Raw genomic sequence first — 27,967 nt, forward strand, 5'->3', positions numbered from 1 at the left:
TACAACTATTTTTCATTATGCAACTAATTTCAGTTGCATAATGGACCAGTTCGGAAAAACTGGCCATTATGATATCAAAATGAGTTAGATAAAATATAAATTATGATACTGAATTGCATAAAAACTTTTTTCGTTCAAATCCAGTTTTCCACAACGCGAACACTTCGTTTAAAACCTTGTTTAAAACTATGATACACGTTTTTGTTCACTCACGATAATACTTACCCATTTTGAGCAAATGCACCCTGATGTACGATGTTCAAGTAAAAAACTGTAAGAATTAGAAAAACATAACTGAACCACTTCATTGTTGCTGTGCTTTACTTTTCACGATGCGTGTCAGTCAACTGTTGCAAGAGATATGAATGACTACAGTTTATTTCACCAGTATTTCACTGTGACGAACTAAAATTATCGTACGTTATACTGCATAATTGAATCATTTGAATGTCGTTTTTGTTAAAATTGGCGGTCAATGTATAATGGAAGCGCGTAACAACAATGTATTTATAACTTCTAAGGGGCCCGTACAAGCGGATATGTTAAAGAGATAACATTTGCGCAATGGCTAAAATACTGTGTAGGAAATGCAACGCTATATTGCGCATTTCCCACCCCAGTGGATCCCTTTCGCCAGTTAGCAAAAGTGCGGGATCGTGGATAAAACTGCGATTTTGCATCGAATCGTGTCGGTGTCTTCTGCGCACTTATTTCAGGGGGATGACGAAGGGCCAGAATCAGCATCCCAGCATCCGATTCAACATGGCGTCCAATGTTTTTATTTTTATTACTTAATTGGCTTCTTTAGTGGTGTTGAGATAATTCCATATTCTGAATCTGCATGTCAAACTGAGCCGAAATCTAAATTTTCATCAATTTTGGTGCCCGGGAACCTATTTAAAAATCAATTTGAAATTTGTATGGGAGCGATTTGTCGAATCACCCCTCGTCGCATTTTGTACTGAGCGGAGCTGTCAAGCAGTTGCCCAGCTGTCAAAAGGTGATTTCAAAAAATCTCTTTCAAATTGATTTAAAATACCAAAATAAAATTCTAAAAATCTAAAAAAAATCATAGCGGCTCATAAAAAGGTGCTCTTTTGTTTAAAAATAAAAAATCATTAAATTTTTCTTAATTTAAAAACCCAATTCATGGTAAAAAGCACTTGAAACATCGACACTGCTTCGTTGCTACATATACACTCGCGTTCAAAGATTTGGGGTCACCCCCTCAAAAACATGTAATTTTTTTAGGCCCATATCTCCGCCAATTTGCGTCCGATTTCAAAACCCTAGGTTTCATTCAAAAGATAATAAGTCAAAGAAACTTTGAACATGATTTAAAAGAAACTTTTTCAGAAATTTTGTATGTAAACTTAACCCAAAGTTGCCAAATTTTCTAAAAAATGAATATAAACTTACGGCAGTGTCGCTGGAAGTTGGGTCGACCAAATTTTAAGATGAGAGCGGTAATATAACCCATTCTATTAGCTTTCAACTGGTTTTGACAGAACTTAGCTAAAAAATCTAGAAAAAAAGTTCTTAAGTAAATTAATCCTTGATGTCATCGACCAAAAGTTTGGGGTCACCCCTCAATATGATGTATCGGCCAAAAGTTTGGGGTCACTTTCGTAAAACATGGAAAAGTGATTTGGTGATATTTTCGTTATCTATAGTTCAATTTTAATTATTCTTGGCTCATTTCAAAGATAATTAACTAAATTTACGCTTGATGTCTTCAACTTAACGTATTTAACGATTTATGTATATAAAAATGTTATGCAAAGTTAGCACATTTTACCACGCTCCAAAAAATGAGGCAACTTTACGTTAAGTTTCAGTATGTAAATTTCAACAAATATGCTTGGTTCAATGTCTATGCAGTAAGTATCATTCATTTTGTTTCAAATAAGCCAAGAAGAATTAAAATTGAATGAAAGACGACAAAGATATCAACAAATCACTTTTCCATGTTTTACGAAAGTGACCCCAAACTTTTGGCCGATACAGCATTTTGAGGGGTGACCCCAAACTTTTGGTCGATGACATCAAGGATTAATTTACTTAATAACTTTTTTTCTAGATTTTTCAGCTAAGTTCTGTAAAAAGCAGTTGAAAGCTAATAGAAAATGGGTCATATTACCGCTCTCATCTTAAAATTTGGCCGACCCAACTTCCAGCGACACTGCCGTAAGTTTATATTCATTTTTTAGAAAATTTGGCAACTTTGGGTTAAGTTTACATACAAAATTTTTTGAAAAAGTTTCTTTTAAATCATGTTCAAAGTTTCTTTGACTTATTATCTTTTGAATGAAACCTAGGGTTTTGAAATCGGACGCAAATTGGCGGAGATATGGGCCTAAAAAAATGACATGTTTTTGAGGGGGTGACCCCAAACTTTTGAACGGGAGTGTAATATTGGGCAAAGTGATGAACAAAGAGAAACAATAATTAAAATTGTTTTGAATCGCTAGAAAAAGAGATTTCGATCCCTAAACATGATTATTTTGTATGGAAAACGGCTCTGTCTTTATATGTACTAATTGGCTTCTTTAACACTCCCGGCCCCAAGATCAAAAATTTGTTGTAACTAAATTTTTAATTGGCTATATCTCAGCAATGGCTCAACCGATTTTCAAAATTTTTTTATCAATCTCATGTCCGAATCCTAAAATTTCAGATGATTGAACAGAAATTATTCTAGGGGTGCTCAAATTTCCTCTAGAACAGTGCAACCGATACAAATTTTTTTCGATATGCTTATTTAATTGTAAACGTGCAAAATATTTCAGTAAACATCATAAATCTGCGTGGTTCACATGAATATAGTATAAAATAGCTGGATGCATATCGTAAATACAATCGAAAAATATTTTGAACATCCCTAGCGCTCTCGGCAGTGGCTAGTTGTAATAAAATTTTCAATTGACTATATCTCAGCAACGGCTCAACCGATTTTCAAAATTCTTTTACCAATCTCTTCTCCAAATCCTAAAGTTTCAGATAATTGAACAGAAATTATTTTAGGGGTGTTCAAATTTCCTCTAGAACCGTGCAACCGATATATATATATTTAAATGTTTACCTAATTGGAAGCGGTCTGAAAATTACTGTACGCATAATGGATGTGTGTGGTATAACATAAGATAAAATATTTTGAACATCCCTAGTGCTCCCGGCACAATGGCTAGTTGCAATTAAAATTTCAATTGACTATATCTCAGCAACGGCTCAACCGATTTTCAAAATTCTTTTACCAATCTCTTGTCCGAATCCTAAAGTTTCAGATAATTGAACAGAAATTTTTCTAGGGGTGTTCAAATTTCCTCTAGAACAGTGCAACCTATATAATTTTTTTTCAAAATGTTTACCTAATAGGAAATTGTGCGCATAATGGATGTGTGGGGTACAGTATAAGATAAAATATTTTGAACATTCCTAGTGCTCCCAGCACGATGATCGAAAATTTGTTGAAACTAAATTTTAAATCAGCTATATCTCAGCGATGGCTTAACCGATTTTCAAAATTATTTTCCTTATATGTTGTCCTAATCTTCTAGTTTCAGATAATTGAATAAAAAATATTCTAAGGGTGGTCCAATTTTTTCCATATCAGTGCAGAAGATACGATATTTTTCAGCCATTTTTTCTTCATTGAGGACGTTCAAAATATTTCCTTGATCTTCATAAACCTACATTATTCAAACGGGAATAGTTTAAGATCTATCTGGATACATGCAGTAAACCTCAATTAAAAAGATGTTGAACATCCCTAGTGCTCCTTGAATTATGACCGAAGCTTGACTGTAATTAAATTTTCAATCGCATATATCTCAGCGGTTGCTCAACCGATTTTCAAAATTATTTTACCAATCTCTTGTACGAATCTTCAAATTACAAAAGTTTGAATAAAAAAACCCTTCTAGGGGTGTTCAAATTGCCTCTTGAACAGTTCAACTTGTTTCAAAATATTTATATCATTGTAAAAGTTCTAAATATTTCGGTAAACATCATAAATCTTCGTGATTCTTATGAGAATAGCATAAGATCACTTGATACATATTGTGAACTACATAGTAAATTGAACATCCCTAGCACTACCGGCATTGTGATCGAAATTCGGCTGTAACTATATTTTTAATGGGCTATATGTCAGCGATGACTTGACCGATTTGCCATATTATTTTACTAATCTCTTCCCTAATAGAAAAATATGATACAACGTGCTTAACAACCCTTTCGGGCTATCATCTTGATCATACGCGGAATGATACAATCATTCACCCTATCAGCAGTGTATGATACATTTTTATTAGGGTTGTCAGAATTTTGTTTTGTGTTCAAATTGCCTCAAGATCCGGTGTATTTTTTTCGACTTGTTTACTTCATTGTGAACGTTCTAAATATTTTCACAAGCATGAGAAATCTGCGAGATTCTTATTAGAACAGTATAACATAAAAGGATACATATTGTGAATCACATAAAAACACACTCGGTGATTGAAATTAAACTATTAATAAATTTTCAATTGGCTATATCTCGCAAAATAACTCAACTGGTTTTTTATATTCTTTTACTTATCGAATCTTCAAGTTTCAGACAATTGAACAAAAATCATTCTAGAGATGTTAAAATTTCCCCTGAACCAGATAACCGATACAATTTTTTTTCCGACATGTTTACCTAATTGTAAACGTTCTGAAACTGTCACAGAAGGAAGCAGAATAAGGAGCAGCATATTTTGTGCTACATGTGCGGCATGTATTTGCAAAACACATAGAGCAAAATTGTTCCATAAATATTGCGAGAATTGTTCCAATTGACACAGATTTGAATTGTTAATTTTTTTTTTATTTTGATGAACATTTGGTTTACACTGAATTAGTGTGAATGAGTCATGAATATTTTCACTGCATCAATGTTTCAAAAACCGTCAAGCCGTTTCGTTGAATTTCGTAATAAAAAAAGAGAAATTAAACTGGTACAAAACTGATTTTTATGATGGAAGGAAAAAACTTCGTGTAAAAAACTTTGACTACTACTAAAGAGAATCTTTGTGGCCTTCGTGGCCGTGCGGTTAGAGGCGTCAGTCGTCTAGGCGTTTCGTAAGCCTCGTAGTTTGGGTTCGATTCATGCTCCAGTCGGTGAAAACTTTTCGTGAAACGGAAAATTCAACACTGGACGACTACTGGGTTTTTCGTGTGTTGTCCGTTGTCTCATATTTGTGATCGTTCAGTCTGTACAACCTCTGGTTGAAGACGGTGTAGTCTTTTCAAAGAGAATCTTCGTGCATGTCACGTGATATATTAAGGCAAAAATGGTAATTAGTAAAGACAACTCTTAGCTACGAACTGTGGAACTTAAGAATTTAACGTACACTAAAACCTTTTTTTACACGACTTTTTTTTACGCGATTTTATTTTGCACGATTTTTTTACGCGATTTTCTCGAAGTTATGCGACTTTTTTTTTACGCGATTTTGGTTATTTGCGGAGGGCAAATCGCGTAAAAAAAGATTTCCCTTTGATTTTTTTACGCGATTTCACGAAGTTACGCGAACTTTTTTTACACGATCTTTTTTTGCGCGGACGCATCCATCGCGTAAAAAAAGGATTAAGTGTACTGGGAGTGCTAGTATGCGAAATATTCAGAATGATTACAATGAGGCAAATATGTTGAAAAATATTTTTTTTAGGTTGCACTGTTGCTGTTGTTGTTACACAGCAACCATAGAATGATTTTTGTTAAACTGTCTGAAAATTGAAGGTTTGCGCAACATATTTTTAAAACAAACCCTGAAAACCGGCTGAGATATGCATGCAGTAATCTTATACAATTTTCATTTGAACCACGTAGATTTATGTATGATGTTTGGGGTAAAATTTTGAACTTTTGCAATGAATGAGCAAATTGAAAAAATGTAATGGTAGTAATGGTTTGAAGGAAATTTGAACGCCCTCATAATGATTTTTTTCAATTGTTTGAATCTTGAATAACTGCAGAACATGTTACTGGAAGAATTTTGAAAATCGGTTAAGCCATCGCAGAGATACAGCTGATTAAAAATTTTGTTTAAACTAATTCGATCACCGTGCCTGGAGCGCTAGGGATATTCAAAATATTTATTCTTATGCTATTCTAATATAAACCACACACATAGATTATGCCTACGGAAATTTATAGAACGTTTAAATTGGTAAGCATATCGAAAAAAATATATCGGTTGCACAGAGGAAATTTGAACACCCCTATAATGTTGAATTGTTTGAACCTTGAAGATTATGATAAGAGAGTTCTAAAAGCATTTTGAAAATCGGTTGAGCCATCGCTGAGATATGTAAGATTCAAATTTTGGTTGCAGCTAAAATTTGATCTCAATTTCCGGAGCTCAAGAGATGTTCAATATATTTTTCTGTGAGATTCATTATAAGCATTCGGTTATCTAATACTATTCTCATTTGAATCACATAGATGTTTGATATTTACGGAAATATTTTGAAGGTTCACAATGAAGAAAAACTGGTCGCAAAAAATCGTATCTGCTGCACTGGTATGGAGAAAATTTGACCAGCCCTAGATTATTTTCCATTCATTTATCTGAAACTAGAAGATTAGGACAACATATTAGTAAAAAATAATTGAAAATCGGTTAAGCAATCGCAGAAATATAGCTGATATAAAATGAAGCTTCAACTAATTTTCGACCATCGTGCCTGGAGCGCTAGGGATGTTCAAAATATTTTATTGAATACGATTCCCATTTGAACCATACAAATTAATCATGTCTACGGAAGCGCTTGTATCGTTTACAATTAGGTAAACATGTCGAACAAATTATATCGATTGCACTGTTCTAGAGAAATTTGAACATCCCTAGAATGATTATTGTTCATTTGTTTGAAACTTGAATATTCGAACAAGAGATTGGTAAAATAATTTTGAAAATCGGTTGAGCCATCGCTGAGATATAACCAATTGAAAATTCAATTGCAACTAATCAATGTGCCGGGAGCGCTAGGGATGTTCAAAATATTTTTCTGTTAGATTAACGATATGTATCGTTATCTTATACTATTTTCATTTGAACACCTGAGATTTATGATGTTTATTAAAATATTTGGAACGTTTACAACCAGATAAACATGTCGAAAAAAAAGTGTATCGGTTGCACTGATCTAGAGAAAATTTGAACACCCCTATAATAATTTCTGTTCAATTATCGGAAACTTTAGGATTCGGACAAGAGATTGGTAAAAGAATTTTGAAAATCGGTTGAGCCATTGCTGAGATATAGTCAATTGAAAATTTAATAGCAACTAGCCACTGTGCCGGGAGCGCTAGGGATGTTCAAAATATGTTTCTGTTAGATTAACGATATGGATCCAGTTACTTCTACTATTTTCATTTGAACACCGCAAATCGGTCAAGTCATCGCTGACATTTATCCCTTTGGAAATATAGTTACAGCCGAATTTCGATCACAATGCCAGTAGTGCTAGGGATGTTAAATTTACTATGTAGTTCACAATATGTATCAAGTGATCTTATGCTATTCTCATTAGAATCACAAAGATTTATGATGATTACCGAAATATTTAGAACTTTTACAATGATATAAATATTTTGAAAAAAGTTGAACTGTTCAAGAGGCAATTTGAACACCCCTAGAAGGGTTTTTTATTCAAACTTTTGTAATTTGAAGATTCGTACAAGAGATTGGTAAAATAATTTTGAAAATCGGTTGAACCATCGCTGAGATATAAGCGATTGAAAATTTAGTTACAGCCAAGCTTCGGTCACAATTCAAGGAGCACTAGGGATGTTCAACATCTTTTTAATTGAGGTTTACTGCATGTATCCAGATAGATCTTAAACTATTCCCGTTTGAATAATGTAGGTTTATGAAGATCAAGGAAATATTTTGAACGTCCTCAATGAAGAAAAAATGGCTGAAAAATATCGTATCTTCTGCACTGATATGGAGAAAATTGGACCACCCCTGGAATATTTTTTATTCAATTATCTGAAACTAGAAGATTAGGACAACATGTAAGGAAAATAATTTTGAAAATCGGTTAAGCCATCGCTGAGATATAACTGATTTAAAATTTAGTTTCAACAAATTTTCGATTATCGTGCCGGGAGCGCTAGGGATGTTCAAAATATTTTATCTTATACTATACCACACACATCCATTATGCGTACAGTAATTTTCAGACCGCTTCCAATTAGGTAAACATTTAAAAAAAAAATATCGGTTGCACTGTTCTAGAGGAAATTTGAACACCCCTAGAAAAATTTCTGTTCAATTATCTGAAACTTTAGGATTCGGAGAAGAGATTGGTAAAAGAATTTTGAAAATCGGTTGAGCCGTTGCTGAGATATAGTCAATTGAAAATTTAATTGCAACTAGCCACTGTGCCGGGAGCGCTAGGGATGTTCAAAATATGTTTCTGTTAGATTAACGATATGCATCCAGTTATCTTCTACTATTTTCATCTGAACACCTCAGATTTATGATGTTTTCTGAAATATTTGGAACGTTTACAGCCAGATAAGCATGACGAAACAAAATTTGTATCGGTTGCACTGTTCTAGAGGGAATTTGAACACCCCTAGAACAATTTCTGTTCAAGCATCTGAAATTTTAAGATTCGGACATGAGATTGATAAAAAAATTTTGAAAATCGGTTGAGCCATTGCTGAGATATAGCCAATTAAAAATTTAGTTACAACAAATTTTCGATCCCGGTGCTCCGCGTAACTTTTTTGAACTCGGTGCTCCTAGTGTTAATGGTGTTGAGATAATTTCATATTCTGAATCTGCATGCCAAACTGAGCCGAAATCCAAATTTTCATCAATTTTGGTGCCCGGGAACCTATTTAAAAATCAATTTGAAATTTGTATGGGAGCGATTTGTCGAATCACCCCTTGTCGCATTTTGTACTGAGTGGAGCTGTCAAGCAGTTGCCCAGCTGTCAAAAGGTGATTTCAAAAATTCTCTTTGAATTTGATTTTAGATATCAAAATAAAGTTCTAAAAATCTGAAAAAAATCATAGCGGCTCAGAAAAAGGTGCTCTTTTGTTTAAAAATACAAAATCATTGAATTTTTCTTAATTTAAAAACCCAATTTCTCGCACTGTAGTTTATGCGGGAAGAATTTTCAACCTTTCGGAACACCCCTAGTTAAGAAATGTAAAATGAACACATTCATGTCGTGCTTCACTCATTTATTTTGACAGACAAAAACAAAACTCGTTATCATTTCGATGGACGGTCGTGCGTAAAATTGTGCAGTTTTATTATCACTTTTTTTGTTCGATAAAGACTTGTTCGATTGTGTAAATCGTTCTGTATTTTCAATAAAGTCCACATTAGTTGTTTAGTGTGATTTTTCAACCATGGTAAGTTATTTGTTGTGCTGGTTCCGGCCGTTGAGTGATCTACTTTTCACTCTACTGCGTATTTGCTACAGAGCTATCAAGATGAGGAAGAACCAATCGGCTATCAGGTGGGCTCTTTCCCCAAGGATTTTGGATATGGAAATTTCGATCACGAGGATAACAACTCTCGTTCGGCTGAGGACAAGCCACGAATCCTTCTGATGGGCCTCCGAAGATCAGGAAAAAGTTCGATCCAGAAGGTGGTGTTTCACAAAATGTCTCCCAATGAAACACTGTTTCTGGAATCTACAAATAAAATCGTCAAAGATGACATCAACAATAGCAGCTTTGTGCAGTTCCAAATTTGGGATTTCCCAGGACAAATCGATTTCTTCGATCCAACGTTCGACTCGGATATGATTTTTGGTGGCTGCGGAGCATTGGTATTTGTAATCGATGCTCAGGATGATTACATTGAAGCCTTAGCTAAACTAAACCAAACCGTAACAAAAGCACATAAGGTGAACCCCAGAATCAAGTTTGAGGTGTTTATTCATAAAGTGGATGGAGTGAGCGACGACTTCAAAATGGAGTCACAACGAGATATCCACTCGCGAGCTACAGACGATCTAGCAGATGCCGGACTGGAGGGAGTTCACCTAAGCTTTCATCTTACGTCGATCTATGACCATTCGATTTTCGAGGCGTTCTCCAAAGTTGTGCAAAAGCTGATTCCCCAGTTGCCAACCCTTGAAAATCTGCTCAACATTTTTATATCGGTATGTATATCTCTGTTGCAATCGATATTTTCTTACAAATCGGACAATTTTACTAGTTTATTGACTACACATGATTTATATTTTTTAGAATTCTGGAATTGAAAAAGCATTTCTGTTCGATGTGGTGTCTAAGATTTACATAGCAACAGATTGCTCGCCTGTGGATATGCAAAGCTATGAATTATGCTGTGACATGATTGATGTTGTGATTGATCTGTCTTGCATCTACGGGTAAGTACTTCCGTAAAAAATAGCATAACAATCATATTAACACATATTTTCTTCTATATCCGTAGATCTAAAGATGATCCCGATGTTGCTGCTTTCGACGACCACAGTTCCAGTCTGATAAAAATGAACAACAGTACGATTCTGTATCTTCGCGAAGTAAATAAGTTTCTGGCGCTTGTGTGCATCATACGGGAAGAAAACTTCTCCCGCCAAGGGGTAATCGATTACAACTTTCTGTGTTTCCGTGAAGCCATTACTCAAGTGTTTGAATTGCGCCTGAAAAATCAGAAGCTGGAAGCAGCTGAACATAGCCAAGATCATGAAAGTGACTATCAGGGATCAATCCCCTCGAATGGTACCGCTTCACAAACTTTCGAGCAACATATGAGTAACACAGCTGTAGCCTAATGGATAATTGCTTCAATGTTGATTTTACAAACGTGGCATGAATAAAGTTGCAGAATTTGTTTATTTTCAAACAGATTTTTATTTTGGATCACAGCCTAAGAGGACTTCTATAAACTACGTCATGCTTTGAGGGAGCAGTGAAAACACAATGCAAGAGAGTGTATTAACGGGAGCAGTCGCGTCGTGTACTGAGTACACGCATCATGAGAAATTCACGCTCGTGGTACGCAATTTTAGGGAATTTCGTACAGTATCTAATCCTATACAACCCTATTCAAAAAATCCTTTAGGAGTCCATCCAAGTATTCCTTCAATAATTCGACAAATTACTGCAGACATGGATTTCTTAAGATTTTTATCCTATTTTATTTATTTTTTTTTCTTAGATTTTTATTTTATCTTATTTTTTATCCAGGAATTCCTACAGAAACTCTTCCTGGAATTCGATAAGAAAACTCATTTCAGATTCCTTAAGGAATTCTTTATGGGATTGCATCCGAGATTCCTCATAGTGTTTATTTAGAAATTTCTCCAAAAATACCTTCAGTGATTCACCCGGAAATTCATTCTGTGATTCTTTCACGAACAACTTCAGGGATTAGTTTAAAAACGCCTCCAACTCTTCTTGGGATTCCTTCAGGAATTCCTCCTTTCAGAAACTCCTCCAGGAATTAATCCAAGACTTACTCTTGGAACTGTTTGGAGATTCCGTTAGGAATTTCTCTTGGGATTGCTTCCGAGATTCCTCCTGGGGTTACTTAATAAACTCCTCCAGGAATTCCTTCAGGAACTGCTAGAGGGATTCCTCCAAGAGTTTCTCTTCGTACTCTTTGAAGGATTCCTTCAGGATTTCCTCAGGAATTTCAGCGATTTCTTCAATACTTCCTCCTGTTTTTTTTAGTAACACCTTGAATTTCCTCAAGAATTGCTCCTTGGATTTCTTCAGGAATTCTTCCAGGAATTTCTCCAGAGATTTCTCTTGAAAGTGCTCCAGTGATTCTTTAAGGAAATCCTCCAGGGATTTCTCTAGGTATTCCTCATGAAATTTATACAGGGATTCTTCCATGAACTCCTCTAGAGATTTGTCCAGGAATTCCAGGAAAACAGGCGTATCTCCAGGGGTTCTTAAAGGCATTTCTTCAGGAATTCCTGTAGGGAATCCTCTGGGGATTTCTTTAGGAATTCCTCCAAGAATTCTTTTAGGAATTCATCCAGTCATTTCTCTAGGAGTTCCCTCAGGGATTTCTCCGGGGATTCCTCCAGCATTCCTCCAGGATATCATTCAGGGACTCCTTCAGAAATTACTACGGCAATTTCTCCATGAAATCCTCCCGGAGTTTATCCAAGAACTCCTTCTGGGATTCCTGTAGGATTTCTTCCTGAGCAGGGAACTTGTAAAGAGTTACACTATCTAGATATTTTCTCAGCTCAGAAGCGTGCAATCAAGAAACGATGTATAGACGACTTTTGCCTTGTGGTTTAGTTTGCCGAATAGAGTACAGTTCGCTCACTCATACCATAGTCGTGACAGAGCTGTGAAAGCGACTCTCCACGAGGTGAGGGTAATTTTCATTCACCTCGTGCAGAGCAGCCTTCGCAGCTCTCTCATGACTTTTTTTTTTCTTTTTTTTATTTAGGGATTTTCTGCCGTAGGCAGGTTCATCCCGAGATGACTTCGGTATGCGTGTGCGACCCTTACTTAACTCGGCTTAAATTTTAAACAAAACCATAATGCAAAAGTTGTCCAATGTCCATGCATTGTTCCTAGATTGCATGCATCTGAGCTGAAAAAAAGCAAGGGAGTGTAACTCACAAACAAAAATTCCCTCAGGAATTTACCCAGGAGTTATTCCAGTTATTCCTCCAGGCTTCTGCTGGTATACCATTGCAAATTCTACCAGATTTTTTTTCCACAAGGATTGTTTCGGATAAATATTTAAAATCGCGAGCGTCATGTTTTATTTATGTATATTATAGTACGCTTATCAACACTTTTTTTTTTTGCTTGATGAAGACATGAGAAACAAAAGGAATAATCGGATAATGCTATGTACTAAGGGTTATAAATTTCAGTTTCAAATTCCTTTACTTAGAATTCCAGCGATCCTTTTTGAAAACTTGCGTTACGCAAAATAAAAATTAAAAAAGATTCTAAATTACTACAATGCTATAAAATGAGAGTAAATAATACAATTTATATTTGAATTTCATTTTCAAACATCAGATTTTTCATGTTACATTTATGTTGTAAGGTGCAGAAGGTTGACGTTTTATAGAAATTTAGTCATTTCTTTTATAAAAAGAATGCTTTCAATAGTTAAAACGTTCCACGTTAAGCCATTTTCAGATGAATATTTGCTTGCTAATTGTATACTATTGCTGCGCGGATTGTATGGTGGGTTCAGCATTTAGTGTTTTTGCATTAGTCGAAACCCTCAATTATGTTTTTAGGAGTCAGAGATACTATTTTATTCTAGGCAGTTTTTAAAAAACTAGCACAGTCGAATTAAAATAGGCACTTTTCTCGATTTGTATCACAATTATGCAATGCACGTAAGGTATTTAAAGATCTTTTGTAAAACACCCTGCTTGACAGTACTCATCAAGAGATAGATTTGGGCCTTATCGTTTAATCTACCGAAAAAAGTCTTGAATGCATAAGTACACATAAGCATTAGTACAATCGTTGTCGAACGGATTTTGTGCCTCACATTGCCTGATATAGATAATGCAGTGGTATGAGTTGAAATCTAAAGATTGTCTTAAAAATATAGCTTGAGGATGTCTTCGATGGAACTTTTTGAGCCAAATACCAACGCCACGACGCCAAAAAAGCATACAATTACATTTTTCCAAATAATCCAGTTGAATTTACCGAATCCTTGATCCCAATAGGTTACAATTTCGATCAAAATCGGGATAAGCAGACCAAGAATAGAGAAACAGAAAGCTCCAATCAATCCAATGAAAGGTCCAATTGTTGGTACGGCAACGGCAAGCAGTACTGACGCAGTGACCAGGATAGTCCTAAAATATGAATTTAGTTGATTATTGAAGATATGGTTGGTTTTGTTTTGCTACGTACCTCATTGTATAGTTGACGAGCGTAGGTCTCTTCTGGAACTTGTCTTTAATACCGACCCAGGCAATGTCAAGGCAAACGTAGAACTGGAGTCCAAAAGTGCAGTATACAGCAAGAGCAATAAGAATCTTTACGGCTTGCGCTGGACTGTTGATGGTTGAAGAAACAATATCAAGATTAATATTAGCAAACAATGTTCTCCATTATGTGTAGTTACTTACATTTCCTCGACTGGCAAATTAAGAGTAATGCTTCCTTGTGCTGCATCGCCATAGCGCACGTATCCAAGGAATCCCAAGAGAATGTAAATCAGAGTAACACCAGCCATTCCTTGATTCAGTACTCCACAGAGACCAATGAAGTTTTGTGGCGTTTTCATTTGGTTTTCCAACGGCATTACGACTCCAATTGCCTCCATGGCAAAAATTACAATTGCGAAGAAGGAAGGCCAGCTTAGGACAGAAACATACATCGGCCGTTCGGTTAGAGGTGGCATGTCCGTTACCAGATAGTAGAACGTAATTCCCAACCCTGCGCACATAAACACGTTTGCAACCATCGATACAGGTGCCAGGTATTTCAAGTTTGGAATCCAGGACAGCAGAATCAATGGGATCAGCAGAAGTGCAATCATGACGCGCAAGTTTATATCAGTGCCGGTGTAGTGTTCAATGACTTGTTCAAAGTTTGTGGCAATAATAACGGTGTACACTGAACATGTGCCAAAATAGGTTATGAACAGACCATACGTGATACAAGACCGAATGAATGGAGCAAGTTTCCGGCCCCATTGAGGCCCATTTTCCAGTGCAACTTCGGCTACCTCTGCGAAAGACATGGCCGTTTTCTTCGTTCTGTGGTACATTGTGTGTGCACATTTTACCTAAAAATACAATAATAAATTATACAAACATTTTTTTTTGTAATAGATTTTTATGATTATTACCAAAACGTAAGCACAGTGTGTGCAAACTATTGCTGTTAGAATAGTAGCCAGAATACCTCCTACAAGACCGGCATAGCTAAAAGCAATTGGCATAGCCAAAATTCCAGTACCCAACGACGCCTTCAGTAAATGCGTTAACGTTTCGCCATCGCTAGAATAACAAGAAAAAACAAATGGATTACAAAGAATACCTAAATTTTTACTTTCTGCATTGAAAACACAAACAAAAGTATTGAATTCAATCACAGACTACTGTATTTATTCTTTTTTTTTAGTTTTTGAAAAATATTTTTTTTAACATTATCTATTTTTTGCAGATATAAACTAGGAGTCTAACTCATTGTTATATTATTGATCTGAAAATTGGTATGAATCAATTTCTAACCAATACTTACGTTGTGGGATGTTCACATTTTCGTTCCTTAAACGGATCAAATGCTACTAAGGCAGTTTCCACATCAGTCTTGGCAGGAGTGATCTGGTATCTAGAAGAAAAAAAAAGGAAAATTTGCTAACTATGCATATTTTTTGCCTTTCTCGTACACTAAGTGTACTGGAAAGGCTATATGTTCACTCCAAAAACGACTTTTTGATAGAAGGCCCGGAGGGTCAAGTCACATATACCAATCAACTCAGCTCGAAGAATTGAGGTGATGTCTGTGTGTGTGTATGTGTGTGTGTGTATGTGTGTATGTGTATGTGTGTGTACAAAAAAACTCACATCACTTTTTGGCAGTAAACCTCAACCGATTTTAATGACCGACGGTTCATTCGACGCGGAATCTGGTCCCATTGTTTCCTATTGAAAATGGTTCGGATCGGTCCAGCCGTTCCGGAGTTATGGCCATTTAGGTGTTCCGGAACGGTACCCCAGGAAGGGACCAGATATGAAAATGCATCAAACCTATGCATGCGACACATCAAACCACGGCATTTTCGATAACCTGATGAGCGGTAAGCAGAAAAATAGTCTAAGACCATATCTGAACCGGTAGTGTTCCGGAACCGGTTCCGGGTGTCCCGCCGGAAGTGGCAAATATCAAAGTGAACCAAACCCATGCATGAGACCAGGCTTGATAATCCTCCTCGAAATCAAAAGAGTTTGGCCACATGCTCTAGAGCGGTGTTTTGCTTTTGCCTCGTCGGGAGGGAGCGAACGAACCCCAAACAGAGAGGCAATAAAAACTGAGCGAGGAAGAAGAGAACGGAAAAAGAGTCGATGATTATTTCGGGTTTTTGAGTGCGATTTTCGCCTCGAGAGTCTTTCTTTGTATGGGAGTGGAACTCGCGAGAGCTTTTTGAGTGTGAGTGGACGTGAGAAACACAACAAGAAATTATGAGTGTTGGACGAACTCCTCGCTGCGCGGCAAGCTCGCGCTCGGTGCTGTTGAGGATTTGCGTTGTGATTTCTGAGTTTTATTTTCACTCCTCAGAAAATCGCCAAAATCGCTTCCTCATTTTCTCGCGAGGGAGTTTCTGTCAAGCCTGCATGAGACACATCAAACCACGGCATTTTCGATAACCTGATGAGCGGTAAGCAGGGAAATAGTCTCAGACCATATTTGAACCGGTAGTGTTCCCGAACCGGTTCTGGGCGTCCCGCTGGAAGTGGCCAAATATACAATTGTACCAAACCCATGCAAGCGACACATCAAACCACGGCATTTTAGATGACCTGATGGACAATGAGCAGGAAAATCATCTCAGACCATATCTGAACCGGTAGTGTTCCGAAACCGGTTCTAGGCGTCCCGCTGGAAGTGGCCAAATATACAATTCAACCAAACCCATGCGTGCGGCACATCAAACCACGGCATTTTCGATGACCTGATGGATAATGAGCAGGAAAATCATCTCAGACCATATCTGAACCGGTAGTGTTCCGGAACCGGTTCTAGTCGTCCCGCTGGAAGTGGCCAAATATACAATTGAACCAAACCCATGCATACGGCACATCAAACCACGGCATTTTCGATAACCTGATGAGCGGTAAGCAGGAAAATAGTCTCAGACCATATCTGAACCGGTAGTGTTCCGGAACCGGTTCTAGGCGTCCCGCTGGAAGTGGCCAAATATACAAGTGAACCAACCCCATGCATGCGGCACATCAAACCACGGAATTTTCGATGACCTGATGGATAATGAGCAGGAAAATCATCTCAGACCATATCTGTACCGGTCGTGTTCCGGAACCGGTTCTAGTCCTCCCGCTGGAAGTGGCCAAATATACAATTGAACCAAACCCATGCATGCGGCACATCAAACCACGGCATTTTCGATGACCTGATGGATAATGAGCAGGAAAATCATCTCAGACCATATCTGAACCGGTAGTGTTCCGGAACCGGTTCTAGGCGTCCCGCTGGAATAGCCAAATATACAATTGAACCAAACCTATACATGCGACACATCAAACCACGGCATTTTAGATGACCTGATGGACAATGAGCAGGACAACCATCTCAGACCATATCTGAACCAGTCCAGGAACCAGTAGTGTTCCGGAACCCGTTCCGGGGTTCCCGCCGAAGTGGTTAAATTTGAAAGAGAAACAAACCCGTACATGCGTCACATCAAATAGCGGCTTTTTAGATTACCTAATGAACGGTCAGCAAGTGTTTCGGAATCGGTTTTGAGTGGCCGGAAGAGGCCAAATGTAAAAGTAAACCAGATCCAGACATGTGACACATCAAATCGTGGCTTTTGCGATAATCTGATGAACAGTTAGCTAGAAAATAGCCTTACGTCACACTAAAGACAACTGGTAGTGTTCCGGAATTGGTTCCGAGAGTCCCGTCGAAATTGTCAAACCCTGCATGTGACACCTTCAATTTGCAGCGTTTTTGGTTTACCGATGAGCAGTTAACAAGACAATAATGTTAGACCATATTTGGTTCAGCCGGTAGTTACCCGGAATCAGATCCGGGTAATAAAATGTAAAATTTAACCAAACCCATGGATGCGATACATCAAATCGCGACCAGTCTTGTAAACATTCGACACTTTTTACTACCTTCATTTCGTTGCCGCAGTCGGTGTCAGTCGGCTTTGTTACATTCGTGCGCTATCGTTACCTCTCACCTACACACAACACGAGCAGTAGAACGAAGATCAATAAACATAATAAAGGGTCAAATCAATGTCATCTGACACGATGACATGTGTCTAATTCTAGCTTTGCGCATAGATTTTCAGCCAAATCCGATTATGAATGTTAATATTAGTTTAATATTGCATGTTGCATTGAATACGACACTCAGATGGGCAACATAGCTCTTATTTATGGATGAAGACAGGAATAACAAAAGCCGAACCGTCTCCCGAAGCCGCTATCGTGGTGAAGTGCATTCGTTTGACATTTTTGTTTCGAACAGTAGTTTGATTGCTTGTGTTGCGAATGTCGGAGTCAAAGGAGGCCGAATATCGACGAAAAGGTTCAAATGACTGTGATCTCTAACGAGACTGATCACGACTTATCGACAACCTTATGGAAAAATAGGGTCAGACCACAATAGATTCCCGGTAGTGTTGCGGATTCAGCTGTGGCTTCGAAAGTGGTTAGAAGTAAAAGTGAAGCAAACCCATTCATGCGATATATCAAATCGCGGTGATTAGGTAAAGGTGAAAAAAAAACAATAAAATATTCTCAGACCATAATTGGAACAACCGGTAGTGTCATGGTCCATGACTCATGGAATCAGATCCGGCTATCCCACCGGAAATTACCAAATATAAAAATGAACCAAACCCATACATACGACACATCAGATCGCAGATTTTGTGATAATCTAATGAATGGTTAGCAAGAAAATAGTCTTAGATAACATTAGAGACTAGCTGTTGTGTAGCAGAACCAACGTTCATGTGAAAAATTAAATCGTGGCTTTGTTTAATGGCCTGATAAACATTAGGTTGTTCATATAGTGACGAATAGGTCTAAGTTCTCATATATGAGAATAAAATATAGACAAAACTAAAGCGATCTCATCAAATCGTACCATTTCAGATTCCTAAGGTGTAAATTTATAGCAGGATGGGTCAACGTTGAATGGAAAAATAAGAATTTGATCGCGTCAACAGAAGATGGTGGCTGTTTTAAGGAATTTTGAGCTCTAAAACTATGTAAAATAAGTGTATTTGGTATGGGAAATATGTTTGGAATCCACCACAGTATCCAAGATAGCGGTCCAAAGTCCAAGATAATGGCCCAGTATTCAAGTTAGTGCCTATTTTATAGGATTTTTAATTCTTGCATTATGGGCATATTTTGTATGAAAATATGTCCAGAATTCAAAATTTGTAATCAGAAAACCCAAGCTGTGCGCTGTTTCACAAGGTCTGCAATATGACTATAGTTTGATTGGGGAAGAATGCCGGTCTTTGTCCAAAACTGGTAACCAGAAAATCATAAACGACATGCCAAAATTCAATACGGCGACTATTTTATGTAATTGTAGGTGAGAGTCCAAAAATGAATACCAGAACATCCAAGATGGTGTCTCAATGTTCAAGATGGCGGTTAGTTTAGTTGGGGTAGATATCCGGAGCCATAAAATGATGACCGGAAAATCTAAAATGACGTTTCAAAATTTTGCGGCTTCATGACACTTGTTTGGTTTGAGTTTTGGATCGTTGTCTTATATTTTCTGAATATTGGATGTTATGCTAATATAAAATGTATCCATATTGAGTAGATTTAGCAAGCAGTTTTCATTTTGTATTTATGTCAATGTCACCAACATGTCGCGTCGCTCGAGTTGAAAGGATATTTTAAAGCACGAGAAAGGCACTATCACTGCTAGGTGGATTAATTAGGGTTTTTTTTCTTTCGAAGAACTTTTGTAAATTTAAGATTATGAATGTATTTTTTTTTTCGACGATGCAGTTACTTTTTTTTTGCAATTGTAAATTCTTATGAAAAGGTATTGTGTAATGACGAATTCTAAGAATGTCTACGAGAAGTGCCGCCCCCCCCTGAAAATGTTGAATTCCGACTAAAATTGTCCGAGGGGGGGGGTGACATAAGAGAAAATCTAAATTTGTGTCAGCCTAACTAGATACACTCAAATCTCAGGGCTGTTACCGAAGTGCCGATTTGGAAACCGAGAAATACGCGCCCAGATCATCAAATTCGCGCCAGTACAAAACATATGGTCATATGAAGCAATTTTTCTGATAAATTTGACTATTCATGCTTATACTGATTATTGTTGCACTCTTAACACTTTGATGGTGTGGTTTGATGATTTCCTTCCAATGACTTGGAATAACAGCTTTTACATATATAAAAAAGTGTTTGATAAAAATTGTTCCAAACAGGCTACATTCGATACATACTTTCTTTAAATTTGGATAAAACAGTTTTTGAATCTATAGCTGTTTGATTGCTTCTAATTCAGGGTGACTTATATTTTACAAGAATGGAATCCATATTTTTTCAGATTTTTTTTAATTACTCTTGATTTGTCGCAAATGTTCTAGAACAGCCTTTGTCAAACTTCTTTACCGACGCATGTATTTCTTACGGGGCTGGTGGATCGTGACCCATATAGAGGTGTGCGCCGCCGCGCCACGCCGACGCCGCCGCCGATTTTTGGTTTACGCCGCCGCCGCCGATTATTTTTCAGCGCGCCGCCGCTTACGCCGCCGAACTCCAATTTTTTACGCCGATCTCAAAAACGTATTGAAAAATTATATTATTTCTTGATTTATTTCATTACAATATTTCAAGCATTGGAGTCATCTGCATACATAGCATTTGTAAGGTCGTTTTCAGCAGTGGTCCATTTTTATGGTCCAAATTTATAACAGTTCTAAAAATTTGGAACGCGAAAAATAGATCAAAATACGCTCAGTTACACCGACAGTTGTTTTAAATTCTAGATACCGGGGTTCCTGAAGATAACTGATGGCTGTAGAAAGAACGTACGGATTCCGAAGATCGATGAAAATGCTAGTGATTCTAAAAACCATGTTTTTGTCGTGTTCATCTACAAAAGAGATGAAATTTCTCCAGTAACTCTTTTGAGGATTCTTCCAGCAGTTTCCCCAAGAATTCCGCTAAGAGTTTCTCCGGGAACTCTAGAAGGTTCTTCTGAAATTCCGAGAGCTTCCTCCGAGACATCCTCTAGGAGTTTCTCCGGGCATTGCTACAGAAGTTTAACTAAGACTTTTTGTAGTACTTCCTCTAAAAGTTACTCCGTGTATTCTTTTAGGAGATCCTCCGGCAATTCCTCTAGAAGTTCTTCCTGGGAATTCCTTTAGGAGTTCGTCCGTCACTTCCTCAAGGAGCACCTCCGGAAATTCCTCCTCGAGTTCTTCAACGAGTTCATCCAGGAATTCCTTTACGAATTTCTACGGAAATTCCTTAAGGAGTTCATAGAAATTGCACTGGAAATACCAGAAGTTTATTCCGGTAATTCCTCTAGAAGTTCTACCGGGAATTCTTCTGGGAGTTCTTCCGGCAATTTCTGTAGCAGTTCCACCTGGAATTCTTCCAGAAGTTTCTTTAAGATTTCTTCTTGAAATTCTTCCAGAGACTTCTCCGGGATGCTCTAGAAGTTCCTGTGGGAATTACTCTAGGATTTCCTCCAGGAATTCCTCCGGAAATTCTTCTACGAGTTCCTTCGAGGATTCCTTACCGATTTTTTTTTCGGGAGTTACACTAAGAGTTTCACCGTGACTGTCTCTAGAAGTTCTTCCGGGAATTCTTCTGGGAATTCGAACATCTTCGGAAACACGTTTACGAGTTTCACCGGGAAGAAGTTCTCAAGGCAAGTTCGCTACGAGTTGCTCTATAAGTTTTATCTAGAAGTTGCACTGGATATGCTGGAGTTTCCCAGAAGTTCCTCTAGAAGTTCTTCCGGAAATTCCTGTAAAATTCCTTCAGTAATTCCTTTAGGAGTTCCTCCGGGAATTCCTCTTAGGAGTTCCTTCATGATATCTTCCGGGAATACATCCAAATTACTCGGAGAATTTCTCTAGAAGTTCTTCCGGGAATCCCTTTATGAGTCCTTCTACGTATTCCTCTACGAGTTCTTCCGGAAACTTCTTCATGAATTTCCCGGGAATTCTTCTAGGAGTTCTATCGAGAATTTCTCTGCAACTTCTCTCAGGAATTTATGTAAGAGTCCATCCGGGAATTTTTAGGAGTACCTTCAGGAACTCCTCTACGAGTTCCTCTACGACCTCCTCTATGAGTTCCTCAGGGAATTTCTTTACGTATTTCTTTGGAAATTCCTCAAGAAATTCTTCCGAAAATTCCTTTACGAGTTCGTCCGGGAACTCATCTAGGAATACCTCTGGTAGTTCTCTACTAGTTCTTCCTTGAATTCCTGTCCGAATTTCTTCGGCAATTTCTCTAGGAGTACCTCCAAAAATTCCTCAGAAAGCTCCTCCAGCAATTTATATACTAGTTGCTCTAAAAGTATTTCTGAGAGTTGGTGACCAGAGTTTCCTCCGAAAACTCCTCTATGATTTCCTCCGGTAGTTCCTCTAAGAATTCCTCAGGAAATTTCTCTAGGAGTTCTTCCGTGAATTCCACTGAAAGTTCCTCCGGCAATTTCTTTAAGAGTTCTTCTAAGATTTCTTTCCGAAATTCTTCCATGAGTTTCTCCAAACGTTCCTTTTAGATGTTTTTGGAAATTCGTTCAGAAGGTTCCTCCGGGAATTCCTCTAGGTGTACCTACGGGAATGCCTGTACGAAGTCCTCCGGGAATTCTTTTAAGAGTTTATTCGGAAATCCTCTAGAAGTTCCACCGGGAATTCCTTTAGAATTTCTTCCGGGAATTCCTTTACGAGGATTAATTTTTGCGCAGCTGATAGATGATTCACCATAATAATTATTTCAATAAATTAAAAAAAAAACATGTGAGAATAAAAAAATATAACAAAACCGTAACTATAAACATGTCATTGAATCTTCAACATGATGAGTTACTAAAAAATAATACACTGATATTGATTAACGGAATTAGCAAAACAATAAAATAAAAATTATGGCCACGCCGTTTCACGCCGCCGCCGCCGAAAATGCATTCGGCGTCACGCCGATCACGCCGCCGCCGCCGGCCAAAAAATTGCAAAACGCCGCCGCCGATCGATTTCAAATCGGCGCACACCTCTAAGTTCGAGAAACGTGGTTCTAAAGCTTCAAATTTCATATATTGTTAATTTTCTGAGGCTTACGTAAAGCTTTTGAAAAAAATAGTGAAGTTTAATTAAAACTATACTGTAAAGATACTACTGATAAAAACCAGTTTTGAAGTGATTGAGTACCGTTTGAATAACAGAAACAGTTTCTTAAAACGGTTTCAATTTTGGCAAAACTTCTGAAATAGTTTGTAGTTAGAATTTTAGTACAAATGCTTAAGAAAAATCTAGATTAATCAATCGTCAGAATTTCATAAGAATTTTCAAAAACTTTTCGATAAATTCATGGATTGTTTTTTTTTTCTTTTCGAGGTTCAGATGAGATAATCCTAATACAGTTAGCAGAATTTCATGCTGAATTCTTTAAAAATAAAACTAATTTCTAAGAGACAATTTCAGGTTAAAATGTTATCAGCTTCTAAACATTAAGCGAAATATATATAGAAATTATAAATTTCTGAAAAATTTATGTTCAAATTTTTTGATGACAATTTTTAATTAGATAAGAATTTCACTACAAAATTATTCAGAAATTCCATCATTCTAAAGCTCTCTAACAATGAATCACTAAAGTTCTGTAGGTTTAAAATAAAATCGTTAGAAACCTTCCACGATTAATATTATATCCAGAGTTTTCCAAGTAATCCTCCAAGAATGCCAACGGCGTTGTTTTCTGAATTTTTAAGAATATAAGAAATTTCTTGGCATGCTCTATCAGAAAATCAATCGTACACACATCCTAGAAAACCAATGATGTTCTTGAAGAGACTTTGTTTAATTTGACTACGAAGTTCCACCAAATATTTCTTCAAAATTTTCAGTAGATATTAATCGCCGAGTTCCTTAAAAGACGTTTAGGAACAAGAAGCTCTAATTATTTTAAAGAATATTACCATGAATTGGTGTTCTTTCAAGCCTCTAGCATTATTCCAAAAGTTCCATCGAAAATTCAAACTCTATCAAAACTTTCAGTCCAAAAATTTGATCTCGATTTTAAGATAGAATTGACTTCAAGAGTATCACTTATAAATTCAGCAGGGTATCTTCCTAATTTTATCATTTTCGCCAAATCCGCACCGTAATCAGTGAACACGCGCGAAATCCGTGCAAATGCGAAATCCGCGCCAGCTGTAACAGCCCTGGCATCTTTAATCCAGTTGAACGGAGTTTCTCGGATGTAAGTACTCGAACATCAACTCTGATCATGGACGGGTTTGGTGGTCTAGTGGCTACCGCTTCTGATTCATATGCAGAATGTCCTGGGTTCAATCCCTGGCCCGTTCCTTTTCCTTCTACTTTGCATCTTTCTATGCACTTTCTCTATACTCTCCTCTCTATATTGTCGGGCCGCCACCAAACCGGACGTCGCACAACTGTGTTGCGACGCGACCCGACTCACGACGTTTTTTGAATCATTTCGGAAGTAGTGCGCATCTATCTCCTAGTAATTAGCAACACAGCGCACTAGTTGCGAAAAAGTTGCGACACGTGTAGCCCTCGAAATTGAAATTTTTTGATTGAATGTCTGTCTTGATTCCAACCGGATAGACAATATATACAACTCATGTACATTCAAGTTCATAGCCATCGCTAGAATCAGAAACGGTTGATAAGCCATTTCCCTTCCACGGCACAGTGTCAATCTATCAGCTAATGCCTCCAAGTTATGCAATTATGCGAACTGTGCCTCTTTAGCTTCAAAAGTAATAATCGCACTAATCTATCACCTTACGCCTGGCATCCACGCACCAATGTGTGATCCCTTTACCAACCATGTCCCACCAACACTCCGACATCCGCAGAGGTATATTCGGTCTGATGTGGATACAAACGATTCCAATCATCACTTCCTTCCCCTTCCCCACATCGACCTGCAACTTGACGTGGCAGGCGCCATTGTCGCCTAAAAATAGAAGATCACCAACGCTCACACACTGAAGATGCCTGCTAGTCCCCGGCAGATAGTCTCATTGGTTCCATGTGTGACTGTAGCTGGTCCGGCGATACTGGAGTAGCATCTACGGGCGGTCAATCAAGCACAAGCTCAAGCTCAGTAAGTAATCGAACATCAACTCTGACCGCTCTGGTTGTCAGCAAAATTCTTGCACAGTTCCGACGTTTCTATGCAGAAAATTAAGCACAAGAAAGCTAAACAGCTAAGCGCGAAATAATTTTGGTCGCTGATAGAAATTCATAGCTTTCGTTTTATTTATTTTCACTAGTGCAATCAGTTCACTGTGTAGTTCTGACGAATGACGCCGGGAAATTTTATTTAAGTTCACAACCAAATACTCTGTCGGAGACAGTTTTTCATAGCAAGTTCGTACAGTTGTTTGGTAAAAACTGATGTTGCTGTATCCCTGTTGTTAAAAAATGTCTATACGTATGTACGGAAACAAATGAGAAAGCAGTAATTATTTTGAAAATTAATTTAAAAATAATTGAAAACAGAAAAAGCACTGAAAACAAATCAAAAAGTATGTTTTAACAAATCATCCATTTAGCTGATGCAAGAACAACATAAAATTTCATTAGGCTGTTAATAATTGTTCCGTTTGCAAATTTGCATTCCAAAAATTTCTATTAACTAGAGCTAGAGCTAGTTGACAAAATCATAAGATTCAACTACCGTGGATCACACTTATCCGAATTGTTATTGTTGAATTGTAATTCACTAGCCATCGTTTCTCTCGCGAAATGTACGCTTTTTAATCAAGACCAACCGATCGCCATGAGCGTTGATAACAGACTAACTCGTACTGCTTTTCATCGCGCATATCTTACTGATGCATGTAATGTTTCTCGTTTTCTTATGTTCATTTATCAGTTGAACAACATGACACGTGTTGCAATGCAGGACTATGGTCCATTGAACGAACGCACTCCAACACGTGAGTTCCAGGTGAGTCCTTTTCATTCTTATCTATTGACCTTATTTTTATTTGAGTTGTACATGGATATATTTGAAATAGAAAAACTGCGTGAGCGTTGCATCAGCTTTTTCTTGCATGTGCATATGCTTGCATCGTATCGAATTTTGATGCGACTTATAATCGCATTGATCAGAAAGAGAGAAAACGGCCCAAAACGGAAGGGATAATTGCCAATAATAAGTACACTTGGCATGCTGGATAATTTAAGAGCCGCGCGTCCTTCGTAAGAGGCTCGTTTCACGTAGAGTTGCACGTAGAGTGCTCAATGTGGCAATCCTGTCATATTTTAATTTATTCCCTACGCCGAATTTCACAATTTCCAATAAGAGGTTTTCACCAGTGATCTTCCCTTTTATCACTACATTCGTCTTACACAATGGTAGGGTACATTTGCTTATATTAGTCACATTATAAAATACAAACGACATTGGCACAAAAATGAATTGATCCTAGTAGGATACTGTAACGAAAAACAATTAAGGGTTATAAGTTTAATAACAGCTAAATTTCAATTACTAAAGGGACCACCATTGGCGAGCTTACCCTATACGAAGTATCAATTTTTTGTCCCTGAGAAATACCAATTTATCGCCGATTTTCTTTGTTCGTAAAGCAGGTTTCATACAGATCAACATTTTTCATGTAGGTACACGTACAACATGAAATAAATTTGTTGCAACTCTGCGGGAAATCGGTCAGAAAAGAAACGAAAATAATCTTTCCTCGTTGCTTTATGCCATTCGTTCATCTTTTTTTGAGATTCTCGGAAAAACAGCAGCTTCTCCTACAAGGTTCAGTGGCTCTTTCTGGCATGGCTTACATCAGTTCTTGTGGATGCGTTGCTACTCTTGGCAAATTAGGGGAAGGCGGGGCATATCGCGTCGTCTAAGACACCCATGATAGCATCATCCTAAATTTAGTCAGATAACCACTATCTGACTAAATTTAGGATGATGCTATCATGGGTGTCTTTCCATTTGAAAGACAGTTTTTGCCTAAGAAACGCCAACTTTTGGCCTACTTAGTGCAAAATTTACCGAATCAAATCAAAACAAACCTGAGGTAGGGCAAAACGCTCGCTGACGTTACTAGCTTTTGGATTGTAGTGAAATACCAGGGGGCTCCATCTAATTATTCACGACAGCAATAGAAGATTTAGGTGCGGAATGGAAGTTAAAAGGTCGTTATGTGGCGCATTTTAAATAAGACAATCTTTGCAAATGTGCAAAAGCATCGTGAACTAGCGTGATGGCGTTTTGCTCCGGGGGTGCATATCACCCAGGTTACTCTACATGCATCTGACCGACGTCCTTTCATTGCGTCATACTAAGATTTACCATTTCTACTCTCTATCACGGGTTTTCTCATGGACGTGTCAGTGAAAAAACGCATAAAATCCTCCCTCCTTTACATTCTTACGGAAAAACGCTAACAAAATCTGCATCTTCGTAGTCGAGAATTTACTCGAATTAACGAAGTAACATTTCAGTGCAAAGCACCAAATTGTGTTGTATTTTTCTATGATAGGATACTTACTTTGATGTTCCGTTTTTCGCGTCTTTTGGTAGGAATGTTTCCAGCTCTTGGGCTGGCGGCCCGGTATATTCCTAAAACAAATGCAGAGCTCATTATGCAACCACTTTAGGATGCCATCCGTCTAATTTACTCACGTTAACCATTTTTAATTGGTGCGGCGTATTGCTTCTGTATGCCTTTGCGTTAGAGTATCTGTTGATAGAAAGAAGAGAAAAAAACTTCACGTTATTGATCGTCTCCATATTCAATTACGGAAAACAGGCTCCCTGTTATTGGTTTGGTTCATGGTTTGTCGTATGGATCTGAATTGATCAAGCTTATTAAACTAGTTGATTATTGGTCGATGTTTCCATCCCTAGTTTTTAGAGGGTCAACTAATTGATGTCGCTGTACCAAATAGTTACCAGGCGCTTGTTTTATACAGGGCTATTTTGAACTGTGCCGTAGGTGCGATAGCTTGTCATAAATCAGGGAATCACTCAATCGTTAACGGGTAAACGGGTTTGGTTCCCGGTCGG

The 27,967-nt window shown here is 37.6% G+C and overlaps 3 protein-coding genes across 10 annotated transcripts in view; 2 read left to right on the top strand and 1 right to left on the bottom strand.

Annotated features, from left to right (window-relative positions):
• Nucleotides 1-27,967, top strand: part of LOC109409670 (unconventional prefoldin RPB5 interactor-like protein) — a 155,451-nt gene that overhangs the window by 26,346 nt on the left and 101,138 nt on the right. The window lies entirely within an intron of this gene.
• On the top strand, nt 9,234-10,872 carry LOC109406060 (ras-related GTP-binding protein C). The gene is made up of 4 exons (XM_019679136.3): nt 9,234-9,404; nt 9,476-10,162; nt 10,251-10,393; nt 10,459-10,872. Exons 1-4 carry the CDS (start codon nt 9,402-9,404, stop codon nt 10,799-10,801), a joined length of 1,176 nt encoding a protein of 391 aa, XP_019534681.1. The 5' UTR covers nt 9,234-9,401; the 3' UTR covers nt 10,802-10,872.
• The window catches only part of LOC109417297 (proton-coupled amino acid transporter-like protein pathetic), a 28,603-nt gene continuing 13,388 nt past the window's right edge, over nt 12,753-27,967 (bottom strand). For 6 of the 7 annotated variants that reach the window (XM_029870137.2, XM_029870140.2, XM_029870136.2 and 3 more), the window contains exons 2-8: nt 27,584-27,641; nt 27,450-27,520; nt 15,225-15,314; nt 14,830-14,980; nt 14,105-14,766; nt 13,887-14,030; nt 12,753-13,828 (exon numbers count right to left, since the gene is read on the bottom strand). In XM_029870137.2, coding sequence (XP_029725997.1) covers nt 13,564-13,828; nt 13,887-14,030; nt 14,105-14,766; nt 14,830-14,980; nt 15,225-15,314; nt 27,450-27,520; nt 27,584-27,592 — 1,392 coding nt within the window. In that variant the 5' untranslated portion in view covers nt 27,593-27,641 and the 3' untranslated portion in view covers nt 12,753-13,563. Of the gene's footprint in view, nt 13,829-13,886; nt 14,031-14,104; nt 14,767-14,829; nt 14,981-15,224; nt 15,315-25,609; nt 26,288-27,449; nt 27,521-27,583; nt 27,642-27,967 lie in introns of those variants that run through there. The other variant, XM_029870141.2, reaches the window with a different exon arrangement.

This window comes from Aedes albopictus, chromosome 2, assembly GCF_035046485.1.
Source record: "Aedes albopictus strain Foshan chromosome 2, AalbF5, whole genome shotgun sequence".
In the NCBI taxonomy this organism is placed as follows: domain Eukaryota; kingdom Metazoa; phylum Arthropoda; class Insecta; order Diptera; family Culicidae; genus Aedes; species Aedes albopictus.